The sequence below is a fragment of the Schistocerca gregaria genome, unplaced genomic scaffold, assembly GCF_023897955.1.
Source record: "Schistocerca gregaria isolate iqSchGreg1 unplaced genomic scaffold, iqSchGreg1.2 ptg001167l, whole genome shotgun sequence".
Classification (NCBI taxonomy): Eukaryota; Metazoa; Arthropoda; class Insecta; order Orthoptera; family Acrididae; genus Schistocerca; species Schistocerca gregaria.
Genome location: NW_026062498.1, coordinates 72,528 through 88,110, shown reverse-complemented (window position 1 = coordinate 88,110; position 15,583 = coordinate 72,528). Strand labels below are relative to the sequence as shown.

At 60.1% G+C, this 15,583-nt stretch overlaps 1 protein-coding gene across 1 annotated transcript; it reads left to right on the top strand.

Moving 5' to 3' along the window:
- Positions 1-5,596: 5,596 nt before the first annotated feature.
- Positions 5,597-12,384, top strand: LOC126329306 (uncharacterized). Its single transcript, XM_049996143.1, has 3 exons — positions 5,597-6,732; positions 7,198-7,640; positions 12,380-12,384. Exons 1-3 carry the CDS (start codon positions 5,597-5,599, stop codon positions 12,382-12,384), a joined length of 1,584 nt encoding a protein of 527 aa, XP_049852100.1.
- Positions 12,385-15,583: the final 3,199 nt, after the last annotated feature.

Sequence of the window (15,583 nt, the reverse complement as noted above, 5' to 3'; positions counted from 1 at the left end):
GGCAGGGGCAGGGGCAGGGGCAGGGGCAGTGGCAGTGGTGGTTGACGGATGGCCTGGGGGCCGAAAAACGGGCCGGCCGGCGGACGGCGGACGGATGTTGAGAGAGGCGGCGCGCACGCGTCTCGCGCGGACACAGGCGCCACAGCGTTGATTGGAAGGAGGTGCGGTGCGGGGATGGGCCCAGGAAAAAAGACGGTCGTGGCCCCTGTCTTGGGTGCGTGTCGACGTCAGCACCGTCGGTGTGGTGTGGTGTGGTGTGGTGTGGGCAGGGAGGGGGGGAAAAGCGGGCTGCGGGCTGCGGGCTGCGGGCTGCGGGCTGCGGAGGGAATGGTGGTGGGGAGTAGGCACACATGTGGGCGGGCGCAAAATCGGCCGGTGCCCGTAAACCGCGGCGGGATATTGGGTGGAAAAGAGGGAAATTGTAGAAAGGAAAACAAGCGGAGGGGGCGAATGTGGTGGGGTGGGGGGACGGGCGGGGGCGAGGCGACAGCTTGCTTTTTCTTTTTCATTTTATTCTGTTGTAGTGTTTTTGTTTTTTTGTTTTTTTTGCGTGTGTGTGGCCTTGGAGAGGCTGGTCTTGTCTGGCTTACGCTTTGGGTGCGTGTGTTGGTACTTTTTCGTTTTTTCTTGTTCTGCAGAGCAGGGGCGGGGCGGTGGGAACGGCTGGCTGGCTGGCTGTGCCCAGAGGAGGAGGAGACGCTGGCGGCGGGCCCGGCTCCTGGGGCTGCTGTTGCATGCGCTGTGCAAAGAAAGGAAGAGTGGGTTTGTTTGGCTGGTGAAGTGCATTATTTAAGTGTGGGCTTGCCGGCCTGGCTCCGATGCGCAGGTAGATAGATGCCGGCGGCGACCGCAGGCAGGCAGGCGCGTTGTGTGTACAGAGGGACGAGCCATGTGTTTTGCAAGCAGGACGTGGCGTGCCGAGTGGAGAGGAGGCGGCGGCTCGGCTCGGTTCGGCCCGGCCCGGTCCGGCGGTGCCGCGCTGTTGTCGCGGACGTGAGCGCCCCCTGGCGGGCGGGTGGTTGGCGGCGGCGTGGTGGACGCGTGTGGCAGTTGTGTGCACGGGTTGCTTGGGCGAGTGAGCAGTGGCTGGCGGTGTTGGCGCGTCGTCGGGGAGGTACGTGTTGCGGCCGCGTCTGCTGCGCGCTGCGTCGTTGTGTCGACTGTGTGTGGGCGTGGGCACGTGTGCTCTGCCGAGGGCGTCGTAAAAAAGTGGGTCGCGGTGTGCGTGCGTAGCCCGTGATGATGTATTGTGCGTCGCGTCGTTGTGTGCGAAACGGATGCCGAGAGGTGTGTGGTAAGTGCGAAGCGCGAATGTGCGGCGTTTGGCGGTTTCGGTGTGTTTTCTGTTTTTGCGGCGTGAGAGTGGGGCTGGCTGGCTGGCTGGCTGTTGTTGGTTGCCTTGTGTGTGTAGGTTGATGGCGCGACGCGGAGGGGACGCCGTTTGCTGCGTGCCTTGCCTCGCGTGTGTTGGCGCGCCGTGCATGTGTTTGGGTCGCGGGGGCGGTGTTTTTGTTTGTATTTGGATTTTCATTTTTTGGCGTGTTGTGTCGTGTATGGCAAGGGCGAGAGGAGTAGTGCGGTAGTGGTAGTGCAGTAGTGTCGTTGCGGCACGGGCGTCTGGTGGGGCTGTGCGTCGTGGCGGGGAAGGTGTGTAGGTTGCGGCGATGCGGCGAGCCCAGCCCGTCGTTTGACGGTGTGCCGGGTGAGTTGCGCTGCGAATCGAGTGTGGCGGGAAGGGGAGCTGCGTGGCGCCTGCGTCCGTTGGCAGCAGGGGCTGTGCTTTTGAGAGTTTGTTTGATTTCGGGACGACGACGACGACGACGACGACGACTGGTTGGTTGGTTGGTTGGGTGGGGTGGCGTGCGCGTTTGTCGTACTGGGCGAGTCGATTGCCTGCCGGCTGGCGAAAGGTGCGCCGCCGCCCGTCTCGCGCTCTGTGTTTTTTTTTTTTTTTTTTTCTCTCTGTGTGTGTCGGCTGCGTTTTGTTTGCGGTGCGCGCGAAAACGGTGGTGCCGAAAGTGTGCCGGCGTGGCGTTGCGACCGCGACGAGCCGCGGGCGCGCCATTTGGCTGGTGTTGCGTGAAGAGCGGCTGTGTACGGGTAGTGGCTGTAGCCGTACGTGTACGTGCATCCGGCCCGGCCGCCAGCCCAGCCCAGCCCAGCCCAGCCCAGCCCAGCCGAGTCGGGTGAGCGGAGGCCGACACGTGGTGGTGCTCTGTGCTCTCTCGGCTCGGGGGGGTTTGTGTGTGTGCGTGTCTCGTTCGCTCTCCGGAATCTGCTTGTTCTGCTGATCCCCGCCTGTCGGCGTCGTTTATTTTTACTTATTTATTTTTTACCTGTTGTTTGTTTTTCGACGTCGTCTTGCAGTTTTGTCCTTTGCGGCGTGCCGACGACCCGCCGCGCGACCTTATGAAACCCCAAAGCGTGGCGTGGCGTGGCCGAGCCGCAGCAGCTAAGGGGGTGCGGCCGCCTCGACGCCTTAACCTCTCCTAAACTTCTTTAAGCCCCTTAACGCAGCCACCTAAACTAACGTAACCTAACCTAACCTAAGCTCTTAGGCCAACCCCCAAGTCGCCTTAACCTAACGTACGTGACCGCAACCTTAGCTTAACGCCTACGTTAAGACGTGACGTCACGTCAACGCTTAACCTAACCCTGACGCCTTCTTAGCCTAACCTGAAACACGCGATCTAGTGTTAACCGTTGAAAGAAAGAAACCACCTTTGTTTTGACGTTGAGGCGTGTAAGGTCGGCTGTGAGGGCAGATTCGGTGTGTCTGTAGTTGGGGCTGGCTGGTAATTTATTTTGTTTGTTTGTTTATCGTTGTTTTGTTTTCGCCTGTGGCGGGGGGGTTGGCGCTCCGTCGGCCGGTGCCATGTTGCGCAGGCGGCGATCGTAAAAAAGTAAAAAAAAAAAAGAAAAAAGAAAAGAAAAATGTGTTGGAAGGGCTGTGGGTGTTGGCGGGCGAGGCGAGAGGAGGAGGACGGCCCGCGGCCGTGGCCCGACGGCTGCGGGCCGATCGGGAAAACGGCGGAAGGCGATGGGGCGGCGGAGGTGCGTTTGTGCACGGCCGTCATCGCCGCACGACTCGGCTCGTGTGGCTGTGGCGCCGGCCGCGGTGGCCGGGCTGCCGCGGCGACGGTGCGGGAGTTTTGACGAAGGTTTGGCCATTGTGGCGGGTCGTCGGCTGGGGCTGTGGGGGCGGCATTTGGGCGGGGGCGGCGATTCTCGGCGGGCCGACCCAGGCTGTGGCGCGCGGTGGCTGCAGTTTGGCCGTGGTTTGCGGCGCCGCCGCGGCGACTGGTTGGCGACCGTGGTGTCGGTGTGTGTAGCCCCATCCTCGGTGGTTTGAATGGCGCGGGTGGTTGCGGCGCAGGTTGGGGGCTGCTCCGCGCAGGCTGTCGGACGTTGGGCGGTAGCAAGCGCGGGAGGCGCGGCGCGGCGGCGCGGCGGCGCGCCGAGTGGCGGCCGCTCTCTCGGCCGTCCGCGCCCGCCCGCGACACTGGCTGGGCCAGGCGCGTGCGCGGCTATTCTCTGCTGCGCGCCCCTCGCTGTTGTGCGTCGTCGAAGGAGAGAAGGAAGCGAAACCAAGGGGAAAAAAGAAAAGAGAACAAGCAAAAGATGGCAGACCAGGCGGCTACGAACGAGACTGCCGCGGCACCCGCCGCCACCGGCACTACGAAGAAGGCCAAGTCTGCGTCGTCTGCGAAGAAGCCGCGCGCCAAGCCTGCGCACCCGCGCACCTCTGAGATTGTGACGGCCGCCATCAAGAGTCTGAAGGAGCGCGGCGGGTCGTCGCTGCAGGCGATCAAGAAGTACATTGCCGCGCACTACAAGCTGGACGCGGAGAAGCTGGCGCCCTTTATCAAGAAGTACCTCAAGTCGGCCGTCGTGGCTGGCGAGCTGGTGCAGACGAAGGGGAAGGGCGCGTCGGGCTCTTTCAAGCTTGCCGGCGCCGGCGGCGGGGCGGCCGAGGGCGGCAAGGCTCGTGGTGGCGGCGGTGGTGCGAAGAAGAAGCGCGCCGCTCCGGCCAGCAAGGAGAAGAAGGGGGCCCGTGCGGCCGGCGCAAAGAAGGCTGGCGGCGTGAAGGCGGCGACCGGTCGGAAGGCGGGCGCCGCCAAGAAGGCGTCTGCGGCGTCGGCCGCTCCCGCGGGTGCGAAGAAGGCGGCTGCGGCCAAGCCGGCCAAGGCCAAGTCGCCGTCGAAGGCGAAGAAGGCCGCCAAGGTTCCGACGAAGAAGCCGAAGGCGCCGCGCCCGAAGAAGGCGACGGCGACGCCGTCTAAGGCGAAGGCTTCGCCCAAGAAGAAGAAGTAAAAAGGGCAGGGAAGGGTTGGCGGTTGACACCGTCGCCTGGTGGCCGGCGCGCAACCAGAGGCTGTCGCGCGGTCCCGGACAAAAACAAAAACGGCCCTTCTCAGGGCCATCAAAGCACGTCGGGAAGGTGTTGATTGTCGTGTCGTGTCGTGGTCGGTCGGTTGCCTTGTTGTCTGTCTGTCTTGCTTGCTGGCGTTTGTTTGTTTCATGTGTGGATGGTGGTTGGATTGTGGGGTCGTTGGCGGGCGTGGGCGGCGGCGCGCGGCTGGTGTTACACAAAGTGTATTTTACTTTTACCTATTTATTTTGCGCCGCGTTTGTTTGTTTGTTTGTTTGTCTTGGTGGTGGTTTTGGAATAGTCTTTTTTGTTTTGCTTTGCTTTGCTTTGCTTTCCGGGCGTCACGTTTTGTGCCGTGGCCTGTGTGGGTGGCGCTATTGACGCTTGCGACTTGGTTCGGCCGGTGCGGTGCTTTTTTTTTTTTTTTTGGAAACGGCGGCGCCGGGCCGGGCCGGGGGTGGGACGACTGGACTGGAGAGTGAGTGGGGAACTAGTCGTTGCGACCGACAAAGTTTTGCTCGCGACGGAGAGACGTTAGTGGCCCTGAAAAGGGCCGTTTTGTTTGTTTGGCGGTGTGCGGGTTTAGGCGCGCTCGCCGCGGATGCGGCGCGCGAGCTGGATGTCCTTGGGCATGATGGTGACTCGCTTGGCGTGGATTGCGCACAGGTTGGTGTCTTCGAAGAGGCCGACGAGGTAGGCCTCGCTGGCCTCTTGCAGGGCCATGACTGCGGAGCTCTGGAAGCGCAGGTCGGTCTTGAAGTCCTGGGCGATCTCGCGCACTAGGCGCTGGAATGGCAGCTTGCGGATGAGCAGCTCTGTGCTCTTCTGGTAGCGCCTGATTTCTCGCAGGGCGACGGTGCCCGGCCTGTAGCGGTGGGGCTTCTTGACGCCGCCGGTGGCGGGCGCGCTCTTCCTCGCCGCCTTGGTGGCGAGCTGTTTGCGCGGCGCCTTTCCGCCGGTGGACTTGCGGGCCGTTTGCTTTGTCCGGGCCATGGCTACTGCGGATGCGGATGCGGCGTGGAGGATATGCGTGCGCGACGGCGTCCGGTGCTGCCTTGACAACGGGCCCGCGCGCCCCGGGTGCTGCGCTTATATGCCCTCGGTGCGCGGTGGTGGGGGGAGGGGAGGGCGGGCCGCGGGGCCCCAGAGTCTATATAGGGGGGCGGCGCGCGCGCTGGGCGCCACACGCGACGACGCACGCACCACGCACGCGTGCTGTTCGAGATGTCGTTGAGAGAGGTTGCTTTACCTGCGAAGGGTGTGGCGGATCGCCGCCCGTCGGGGCCAGCTCGGGCGACTGAGCTGATCCCGGTGGCGGCCCCATCCGGCCCCCCACTTATGACGAACCGGCTTACGACAACTGACCACGACAGGAATGACTCTTCGGATTCTGATGTGCTCTCTCGTGATCGAGTGTTCATCCTTATGAACAAACTCGCTCACGGGGGTTCCTACCCGGGTCGAAAGGACGACGAGGCGACTATACTCGCCTTCTGTCACATTCGGAAGGGTGCCACTCTGCCGTACACGAGGCAGCAAGTGTCGGGTGTGCCACCGAGAGCCCCGCCGGTTGAATCGCGCGAGTCTGCGGTCCCGGCGGTGGCGGCCTCGGCGGGAGTTGCGCCGCTGGCCTCGACCACTGAAGAGGTCGATGTGCCCCCGGCTGCACCCCTGGTCCCCAAGACACGAGAAGAGCCCGTGGCTACGCTAGCTGCGGCCGCCGAGATGCAGGATATCGACCTGCCTGACGCAAATTTGGCTGAGGCCATTGCCGAGTCAGAGCGCCGTGACACTGACTCTGACGCTGCCCGTGCGCCCAGAAAGCGCCGGGCTATGACGCATGACGACTCCGACACTCCCTCTCAGACGTCCGACACAGCGAGGCCGCGGAAGAAGGCCTCGAGGGCTTCTCGCCCTTCCACCACGGAGTCTGGGACGACTATCGCGGGCTCCTCCGCGAGCGCCGCCTCGCCGAGACCGACGAAGACGCGGCGGCCCACTCGTCCACCTGCCACCTCCCGGCAGCCGGATGAGGATGGTTTTGTCGCCCCTCCCAGGCGGCGCACTGCCAGGGCTGCTGCGCTGCAGCAACCGACGCCGCTGCCGACCGCCAACGCGTTCGCGGGGGCCAGTGTGGACGCGACTGAAGATGGTGCCGCGCCTCCTGTGTCGGCCCAAAAGAAGCCCCCGCCCATCGTCATCCAATGGGCGGGAGGGTACAAGGAGTTCCAGCAAAAACTAGACAGGGCGGCCACGTCCGCCACTGTCAAGACTGCTGGCCGTGACCTCTACAAGGTCACGGTGTCCTCCAACGAGGAGTACCGCGCGGTGATGGACACCATCTCCAGAGATGGCCTCCCGTGCTACACGCACCCCTCTGAGCCGCTCAAACTTCTGAAGGTGGTGTTCCGCCACCTTCCACTCAAGTTTGGGGCGGACTATCTTAGAGAAGAACTCGAAGACATGGGCTTCGGCGTCCGGTCCACCGGACTGATGAAGTCCCCACGCACGCACCGCGACATGCCACTGTACCAGGTTGTCCTCGTCGACAACCTGGAAAATCGGAAGATTTTCCAGGTGCAGCGAGTCGGCCGGGTCAGGGTCGCGGTGGAACCTCTCCGAGCCAAAGGCAAGAGGGCCCAGTGCTTTTCCTGCCAGAGGCTCGACCATGTCTCCCGCTACTGCTCTATGTTGCCCCGCTGCGTCAAATGCGCGGGACAGCACGAGAGCAAGTCTTGCGGACTTGCCAAGGAAGAGAAGCCGACGTGCTGCAACTGCGGCGGCGCGCACGTTGCCAGCTACAGAGGCTGTTCGGCCTTTAAAAGGGGCCGAAACCACCGGAGCGGAGGGGCTGCTGCCTCTCGTAAGGTGCACCCATCCACCAGCTTTGCTGCCGCCACCAAGGGCGGACCATCAACCGCCACCGCCCGACGTTCGGAACTGGCGGCGGGCGAGACGAGGCAACCGGCCGCGCCGTCCCCGGCTTCGCCCGGGGGGGAGGCCAACCCAACACCCACGCAGAGCGCGCGGGTTGCCGCCCCGCGCAGGCGTCGCCGGCGCGCGGGCCGGGCCACCCATGCCGCTGCACGCCGGACTGCCGATGACACACTGCCGCAACAGACGACAGCACCTCGTGCTACGCCGCAACCGGCTGCCGACGCTCCGCGGCAGTCGTCTACTACGGAGTTGCCGCAACCGGCCTCCCCAGTGGCGGAGGCCGCCCCAGCGGCCAACGCCGCCCCCTCGGCCACCGATGCAGCCGAGCTCCGTTCGCTCTTGCGGTCGTTGAGCCAGCTGCTAGAGCAGCTACCGGTGCTCGTCACCGCGGTCACGTCGGCCCTTCAGGCCGGCGTTGCAACCCCGCCGCGTCATGGATAATCGCCACATCCATGGCCTCACCGTTTGCGCTTTCAACGCAAACAGTTTGGTCCCCCAACAAGGGGAATTCAGGGAGTTCTTGCGCGACGAGGCAATTGACATCTGCCTCGTGTGCGAGACCTTTCTGAAGCCGGGGATACATGTCAAGGTGGCCAACTATCGGTGCTACCGCACCGACAGGTTGACGCATGGCGGGGGGACGGCTATTTATATCAAGGCGTCCCTCAAGCACCATGACGTCGCGCTTCCGCCCCTCACTGCAGTGGAGGCCACTGGGGTGGCTGTCACCACGACGGCAGGGGTGATCACCTTCGTTGCGGCCTACAGGCCGCCGAGGGGACTGCTTCAGGAGGCCGACATCGACGCCCTGCTGGCTCTGCGTGGGAAAGTCTTCATTGCGGGTGACTTGAATGCCAAGCACACGCAGTGGAACTCCCGCATTACCAATGCCAGCGGCCGCCGACTCCTCCGCGCCACACAGCGGCATGGCGCGATAGTACTGGGGCCTTATGATCACACTGTCTTCCCCCATCGAGGCCAGTCAGATGTGCTCGACATCGCCGTGCTCAAAGGTGTTGGGCACTTCACTTCGGCCACCGTTCGATGTGCCATGTCGTCCGATCACCTCCCGGTGGTCTTCGACATGGACGTCATCGGTGCATCTCTGCCGTCCGTCCGCCGCAACTTCCGTGGCATCGACGAGACGCACTTCCGTGACGAGGTCCTTGCCCGACTCGAGGGCGCGCCAGATCCCGCTGTGCATGGGGCTGAAGAAGCGTTAGCCTTCTTCACGCGGCACACACTAGCTGCGGCGGAGGCGGCCACCCCCAGGCGGCCGGACCGGCCGCGAGACATGTCGCGCCAACTCCCGCCGCCTATCCTGGAGGCGATAACAAACAAGAATCGCCTCTTCCGGGAGTGGCAGCTCACACGGCAGCCAGAAACGAAGCGCCGCCTCAACAGGGCGCGACGCGAGATTCGGGCAGCCATCGATGAACATCGGAATCGGGACTGGGCGGGCTTGGTGGCCACCCTAACTACGACGGATGGTAGTGCCTGGCGGACCGCCAAGCGCTTCCTTCGTCGTCGCCAGCGAGTCCCGCCTCTCCATGCGGGCGCGGACGTTGTCTGCGAGCCGGATGCTAAAGCCAGCATCCTCGCGGACACGTTCGCAGAAAATTTTCGTCCTGTTGATGGTGTGCTCGATCCCGATCATGTTCGTCTGGTGGAGGATCGCCTGCCGGTCTTCCTCGCTGCAAGGGAGGCTGACGATGTGATCGAGGAGATAACACCCGAGGAAGTGGACCTGCAGCTCCGTCGCCTCAATCCGAGGAAGGCGGGTGGCACCGATGGTGTCACCAACCACCTGTTGAGGATGATACCGCCGGAGGTACACCAATCTCTGGCGGACATCTTTAACAGTATCCTCCGCACTGGGACCTTCCCTTCCGCATGGAAACATGCGGAAGTGGTTGCCATCCCCAAGAGCGGCAAGGATCCGCGACTGGCAGCGCACTACAGGCCGATCAGTCTGCTCCCGTCCCTCTCAAAAGTGTTTGAGAGGTTGTACGTGGAGCGGCTGCTGCGCATCGTGACAGAGCAGCAACTCCTTCCCGAGGAGCAGTTTGGTTTCCGGCGGGGCCACTCTACCACACAGCAGCTGTTGCGCCTCGTGGAGCAGGCGATGCGTGCGCTGGAGACGCGAGAGTACCTAGGGGCGGTACTTCTCGACGTCTCCAAAGCCTTCGACTGCGTGTGGCACGACGGCCTCGTGTACAAACTTTTTGTGCACGGGGTACCGACGTCGCACGTGGTCCTGCTGCGCTCGTATCTCTCGGGGCGCACTTTCCACGTCCGAGCTGATGAGGGCACATCCACCGACCGGCAGATTCGGGCGGGAGTGCCGCAGGGGTCGGTCCTCGGTCCCCTGCTGTACTCCCTGTACACCGCCGACGCCCCGCGGGTGGCACGCGTGGAGTTGGCGCTTTATGCTGACGACACGGCGCTGTTCACCCGCAGCATGAACGCGGCCGAGATGCGCCGCCGCCTCCAGCTCGGATGTGACGTCCTGGGTGCCTGGTCCACGAAATGGCGCCTTAAGTTTAACGCTGCGAAGAGCCAGGCTGTCATCTTTAGCAGAAGGATGATGCCACCGGACCTACCGCCGGTCACGATCATGGGGGGCCCCATTCCATGGTTGCGGACCGGCAAATATCTCGGGGTGACATTGGACAGACACCTGACGTGGCTGCCACACATCCGCGACGTCAGAGGGCGGGCAGTGGGGCGCCTTCGTGCGCTTTACCCATTCCTCAATCCCTCATCGACGCTTCCTCCACGCCACGGCGTCACCATGTATCTGTCCCTCGTCCGACCGGTACTGGAATATGCGGCCGTGGTGTGGGGTAACGCGGCAGCGACGCACATTGCGACGCTTCAACGCGTGCAAAATAGGGCGCTGCGACTTGCGCTCCACAAGCCGCCTCGCTACCCAGCAAGGCTGCTCCATGAGGAAGCGGGCATCCCTTTCCTACGGGATCGCTTCCGGCAAATCGCCAGGGTGTTCTACAGCGATGCAGAACACTCTGCCAGTCGCCTGATTCGTGGTCTGGGCCGCCAGGTCCACCACAGGCCAACGACTCGATGGCCAGATCTACTGCGAGAGTAATTTCTCTCGCAGCACGATGTCGGTAACAAATATGGCGTCGCAATGACTGACGCCTAGTGAGGACAGCTCACTCTGTTAGGAATAAAAGCTCCCTGAAGATGTCACTGCAGGAACAGCAGCACCGCTGCTTAACCTGCCCCTACACCTGGCATATGAAGCCAGCGTTTTACAGCGAGCGAGCGAGCGAGCTGGGCGCCACAACCGTAGCCGACTCGCTAGCGCCGGGTGAGGAGCTTGCCTTGCTTTCTGTTTTTTATATTATTGTGGTTGAGACGCTTGAAGAAGAAGAAGAATGACAGGCCGCGGCAAGGGAGGAAAGGGGCTCGGCAAGGGTGGCGCCAAGCGGCACCGCAAGGTGTTGCGCGACAACATCCAGGGCATCACGAAGCCCGCGATCCGCCGCCTGGCGCGCAGGGGCGGCGTGAAGCGCATCTCTGGTCTGATCTACGAGGAGACGCGCGGAGTGCTGAAGGTGTTCCTGGAGAACGTGATCCGCGACGCGGTGACGTACACTGAGCACGCCAAGCGCAAGACTGTGACGGCCATGGACGTGGTGTACGCCCTGAAGAGGCAGGGGCGCACCCTGTACGGTTTCGGCGGTTAGGCGGTGTGAGACCGAAGGAAGGAAGGAAAGAGAGATTGAAAAACGGCCCTTTTCAGGGCCACCACAGTGTTCGGAAGTTGAAAAGTGCGAAAGAGTCTGTGTTGCTGGTTTTTCTTTTCCTTTTTTAGTCTACTTGGCCTTTTAGTTTTGTTTGGAGTTTTTTTGACGTGGTGTGCGGTGCGGTTGGGAGGGAAGGAAGCGTGCCCTTGCGTTGTGTGAGCTCCCTCCTTCCTTCCTTCCTTCCTTCCTTCCTTCCTTCCCCTCCCTCTTTGCTTGTATGCTTCTTGTCGGTGGATGGGCTGTGTGTTGCGGCGCGGCTGAGTGCCGAGGGGTTATTTTTGAGGTGTGTTGTTGTGCGCCACGTGTGCTGGTTAATGGTCGCGAGACTGTGCGTGCGTGGAGTGGAGTGGAGGAGGTGGCCAAGTACGTGTGTACAAGATGGCGGCGCCTGTGTGTGTAAGAAGGAAAAAAAACCGTACACACAGAGAGAGAGAGAGAGAGAGAGAGAGAGAGAGAGAGAAGTGGTGCGACGAACGACTGGAATTCTGCTTTGGACGTAGGTTTGTGTGGTGGCCCTGAAAAGGGCCGATTGTGTTTTGTTTTTGAGCCGAGGCGGCAAATGGCGCGCTGCGTGCCAAGGGAGCACGCGGCGGTTGCCGATTGCGCTGTCTCTCTTTTAGGCCTTCTTCTCGGTCTTCTTTGGCAGCAGGACGGCCTGGATGTTGGGCAGGACACCTCCCTGTGCGATGGTGACGCCCGACAAGAGCTTGTTGAGCTCCTCGTCGTTGCGTATGGCGAGCTGCAGGTGGCGCGGGATGATGCGCGTCTTCTTGTTGTCGCGGGCCGCGTTTCCGGCCAGCTCGAGCACCTCAGCCGCGAGGTACTCCATGACGGCGGCGAGGTAGACGGGCGCCCCGGCGCCGACGCGCTCGGCGTAGTTTCCCTTGCGCAGGAGGCGGTGGATTCTGCCGACCGGGAACTGGAGCCCAGCCCTGCTTGAGCGGGACTTTGACTTGCCCTTGACTTTGCCTCCCTTTCCGCGTCCGGACATGGCGATGGGCTAGTTTCGAAAGAAGCGAGAAAGAAAAGCACAACGCCCCAAACGGTGCGAGCCGCAGCGAGTCGAGCAGCGGAGTGCGTGCCGGCGCCGGTCGTCGTTTCGCATATTTTGACATGCTCGGACTTTGAGCAGTCTTGTGGTGGAGGTTTGTTGTCCTTTGACATTTGCTCCAAACAAGTATGTTCTTCGTTTTTGCATTTGTCATGCACCTTACTTTTTGATTTTGGCCTAACTTTTAATGCGAATTTTAATAAACCACTGTTGTCTGTTGGTGTTTGATTGTTAATCGTTTTTTAGTGTAGGATGCATTTTGGCCTCCTGTATTTGAGATTATCGGTGGGATAATTCCCGAGGTTATTTATCAGGTCGTTTTCAGAGTGACTCGCGGTTTGGTAGAATGCTACCGCGAGTTCTCTGAATCTTTCATTTAGTGCTTTCACTTCCGTTGCTTCATGGGTGTCTGCAGTGGGGAAGCGCGTCCTGACATGAATTGCCCGTCTGAGTGCTCTATTTTGTACTCTCTGCAGCCTCAGCAGGTGAGATTTGGCTGCATAGCCCCAGACTGGGCAGGCATACTCAATGATAGGGCGGACAAGCGTGCAGTACAGCCTTACTCCTGTAGTTGCCGCCAAGCTGCTTTCAATGTTGAGGAGGGGGTAAATGTTGTTGAGTCTGGCGCTGGCCTTCCTCCTAATGTCTTCGATGTGTGTGCGCCAAGTCAGTCTTTTGTCAAGGGTGACACCCAGGTATTTGGCCGTGGCCCTCCATGGGATGTCACGTCTGTGCAGTCTTAGTGGTCTGTTGTCACGTAGGCGGTGGGCAGGGTTTCGTTTGCCTTTTCTTTGGGTGAGCATCAATGCTTGTGTTTTCTCCCCGTTTATTGTTATTCGCCATTTCCTGGCCCAAGCTTCTGTCTGATGTAGTATGTTTTGGAGTCTCGCTGTAACCACCCTCCTATTTGTACTGACGGCGAAGAATGCCGTGTCGTCGGCGTATTGGGCTGTATGGGTCTGTGGGGCAGACGGTGTGTCGGCCGTGTATAGGTTATACAGTACTGGGCCTAGCACCGAGCCCTGTGGTACTCCGGCCCTGACGGTGCGTTTCGAGGACCTCGCAGTGTCCACTTTGACACAAAATGTGCGGTTGGCTAGGTAGCTCTTCAGGAGCTTAACGACATGGCCAGGGAAACCTAATGTGTACAATTTGTACAGTAGTCCAGTGTGCCACACACTGTCGAACGCCTTGGCTACGTCTAGCAGCACTAGACCACAGTAGCCTTTCCGGTTAAAGGCTTCTGTGGCGGCTTCGACCACTCGCATGAGTTGTTGGGGTGCTGAGTGTTGGTTGCGAAATCCGAACTGGAATTTGGGGAGCATGTTCTCTCTTTTTATGTGCCTGTCAATGTGCACTAAGAGGAGGCGCTCATACAGCTTACTCAGCGTTGGGAGTAAGCTTATGGGGCGATGGTGCTGGGGAAAGATGGGGTCTTTTCCAGGCTTAGCGATCGCGACCACTTCCGCGTGTTTCCACTGTTTCGGGAATTTTTGTGATCGCGTGATTTCATTGAACGTTTCTGTCAGTTTTTCTATCGCTAGCTGGGGCAGGTGCTTAAGCAGTTCATTGGTGAGGAGATCGTGACCTGGGGCTTTCTTGTTGGGCAGTGATTTGATGGCTACCGCTACCTCCTCCGTTGAGAAGGTAGGTGGAACTTCATCGACGTCATCGTCTGCTGCCAGAAATGCGGTTAGTTGTCTGCGGACCATTCTTTCATGTTCGTGGTCCTGCGCCTCTGCTGGTGTGAATTGCTTCTCGAAGACGTCGGCGAGTGCGTTGGCTTTGTCTTGAGCGCTGAACACTAGTCCTCTCTCGCCGTGCAGAGGCGGCATCCTTGCGCGTCTTTTGGTGAACTGCTTAGTTGCTTGCCAAAGGCTGTTGTCCTGCACTTTGAGAGATGTAAGGCGGTTTGACCATTGCTGGTTTCTGTGCTCAGTGAGCGCGACCTTAAGTTCTCTCTGTAATCTATTGAGCAGCCTCCTGGTGTCCGGGTTTCGCGTAAGTTTCCATTCCTTCGCGGTCCTGTTTTTGTGCCTAATCTGGGCAAGCAGCTGGGGTGGCAGTCGCTGTGTGGGGGGTGGAAGGGTTGGGGGTTCTGGTGTTGCGCCCTGAGCTGCTTGGAGGACCGTGTCGGTGAAACTACTCAGCGTTTGTTCGGTGTCCTCTGTCGGGAGCGGGGTGTTGGTGAATTCTTCCATTACATGTGTTTGAAATTTTTCCCAATCGATGCGTTTGTACGAGGTTGGGCGCTGGATTGGCGGTAGCCAGCCGCCCACGTCAATCTCGAATGTAACAGGATTGTGATCAGACGACATTCTATTTAGTGAAATCGCCGTCACGAATCCTGCGAGACCTTTGGTGATTGCTACGTCGATTACGTCCGGGTTATTCCCATTTCTGGGAAAGTGTGTGGGCTCCTCTGGGGCCCATACGTGCATGTGGTGGATGCGCGCGATGCTTTTTAATTGTCGGCCAGCTTGGTTCGTCCTCCTGGAGTTCCAGTCAGAGTGCTTGGAGTTAAGATCTCCTCCAAGTATCAGCTTGCCTCCAATTTGTCCTAATTTGACGATGTCGTCTTTAACTAACCTGTGGGTGTTGGGTTGTCGATATGCTGACACCACAGTTACCGGACCTGTGGATGTCTGTACCTCTAGTGCTACTGTTTCCAACTGTGTCATTTCTGGCGTATGAATCTGGTGGTGCGGAATCCCCCTTTTTATGTATATTGCTACCCCGCCCCCTGCAGTTGGTCGGTCTCGTCTGTAGCAGAGGTAGTTTGGTGCAGAAACTCTGATTCCCGGTTTCAGGTTGGTCTCCTGCACCATGCATATGTCTATTTCTTCTTCCGCCAGGAATTGTCTGAATTCTAGACCCTGGGGGAAGAGGCTCATGGCATTAAACGTGCATAGTTTAAAACCCTGAATTGCTGGCCTAGCCATGATGAGGTGTTGTGACACTTGTTGTCGCAGTGGGCTGCGAGGGCCTAACTGCCGATGAAATTTCGGCGGATAATTTATCGAAGTTCTTTGTCATGGTCTGCATCAGCTTGTCCATGAGCTTGATTACTTCCGTCAGGGCTTGGGAGAAGTGGTGTATTGGTGTATTTTGTGTGCTGTTTGTTTGTGTTGTTGTTGCTGGCTTTGTTGTTTCTACTTTGGGGGTCTGTGCGGGGGATACTGCTCTTGCATAGGATCTTGTAGCGTCCTGTGTTCGTGTGCTTGTGCCGGGTGTTTGCGTGTTTGTGTTGTCGTCTTTCTCTTTGTTTCGTGTTTTTGTTTTGGTGTCTTCTGTTTGCGTGTTTTGAGTGGTGTTGGATGGTTTTTTGGTGTTGTTACGTGTTTGTGCTTGTTTTACGTTTTTTGTGTTTGTGATCTGCCCAGTTTGTCGGGCCTTGGCTCTTTTGTGTGCTGGACAGCCTTGGTAGCTGGCCGTGTGGGCGCCGCTGCA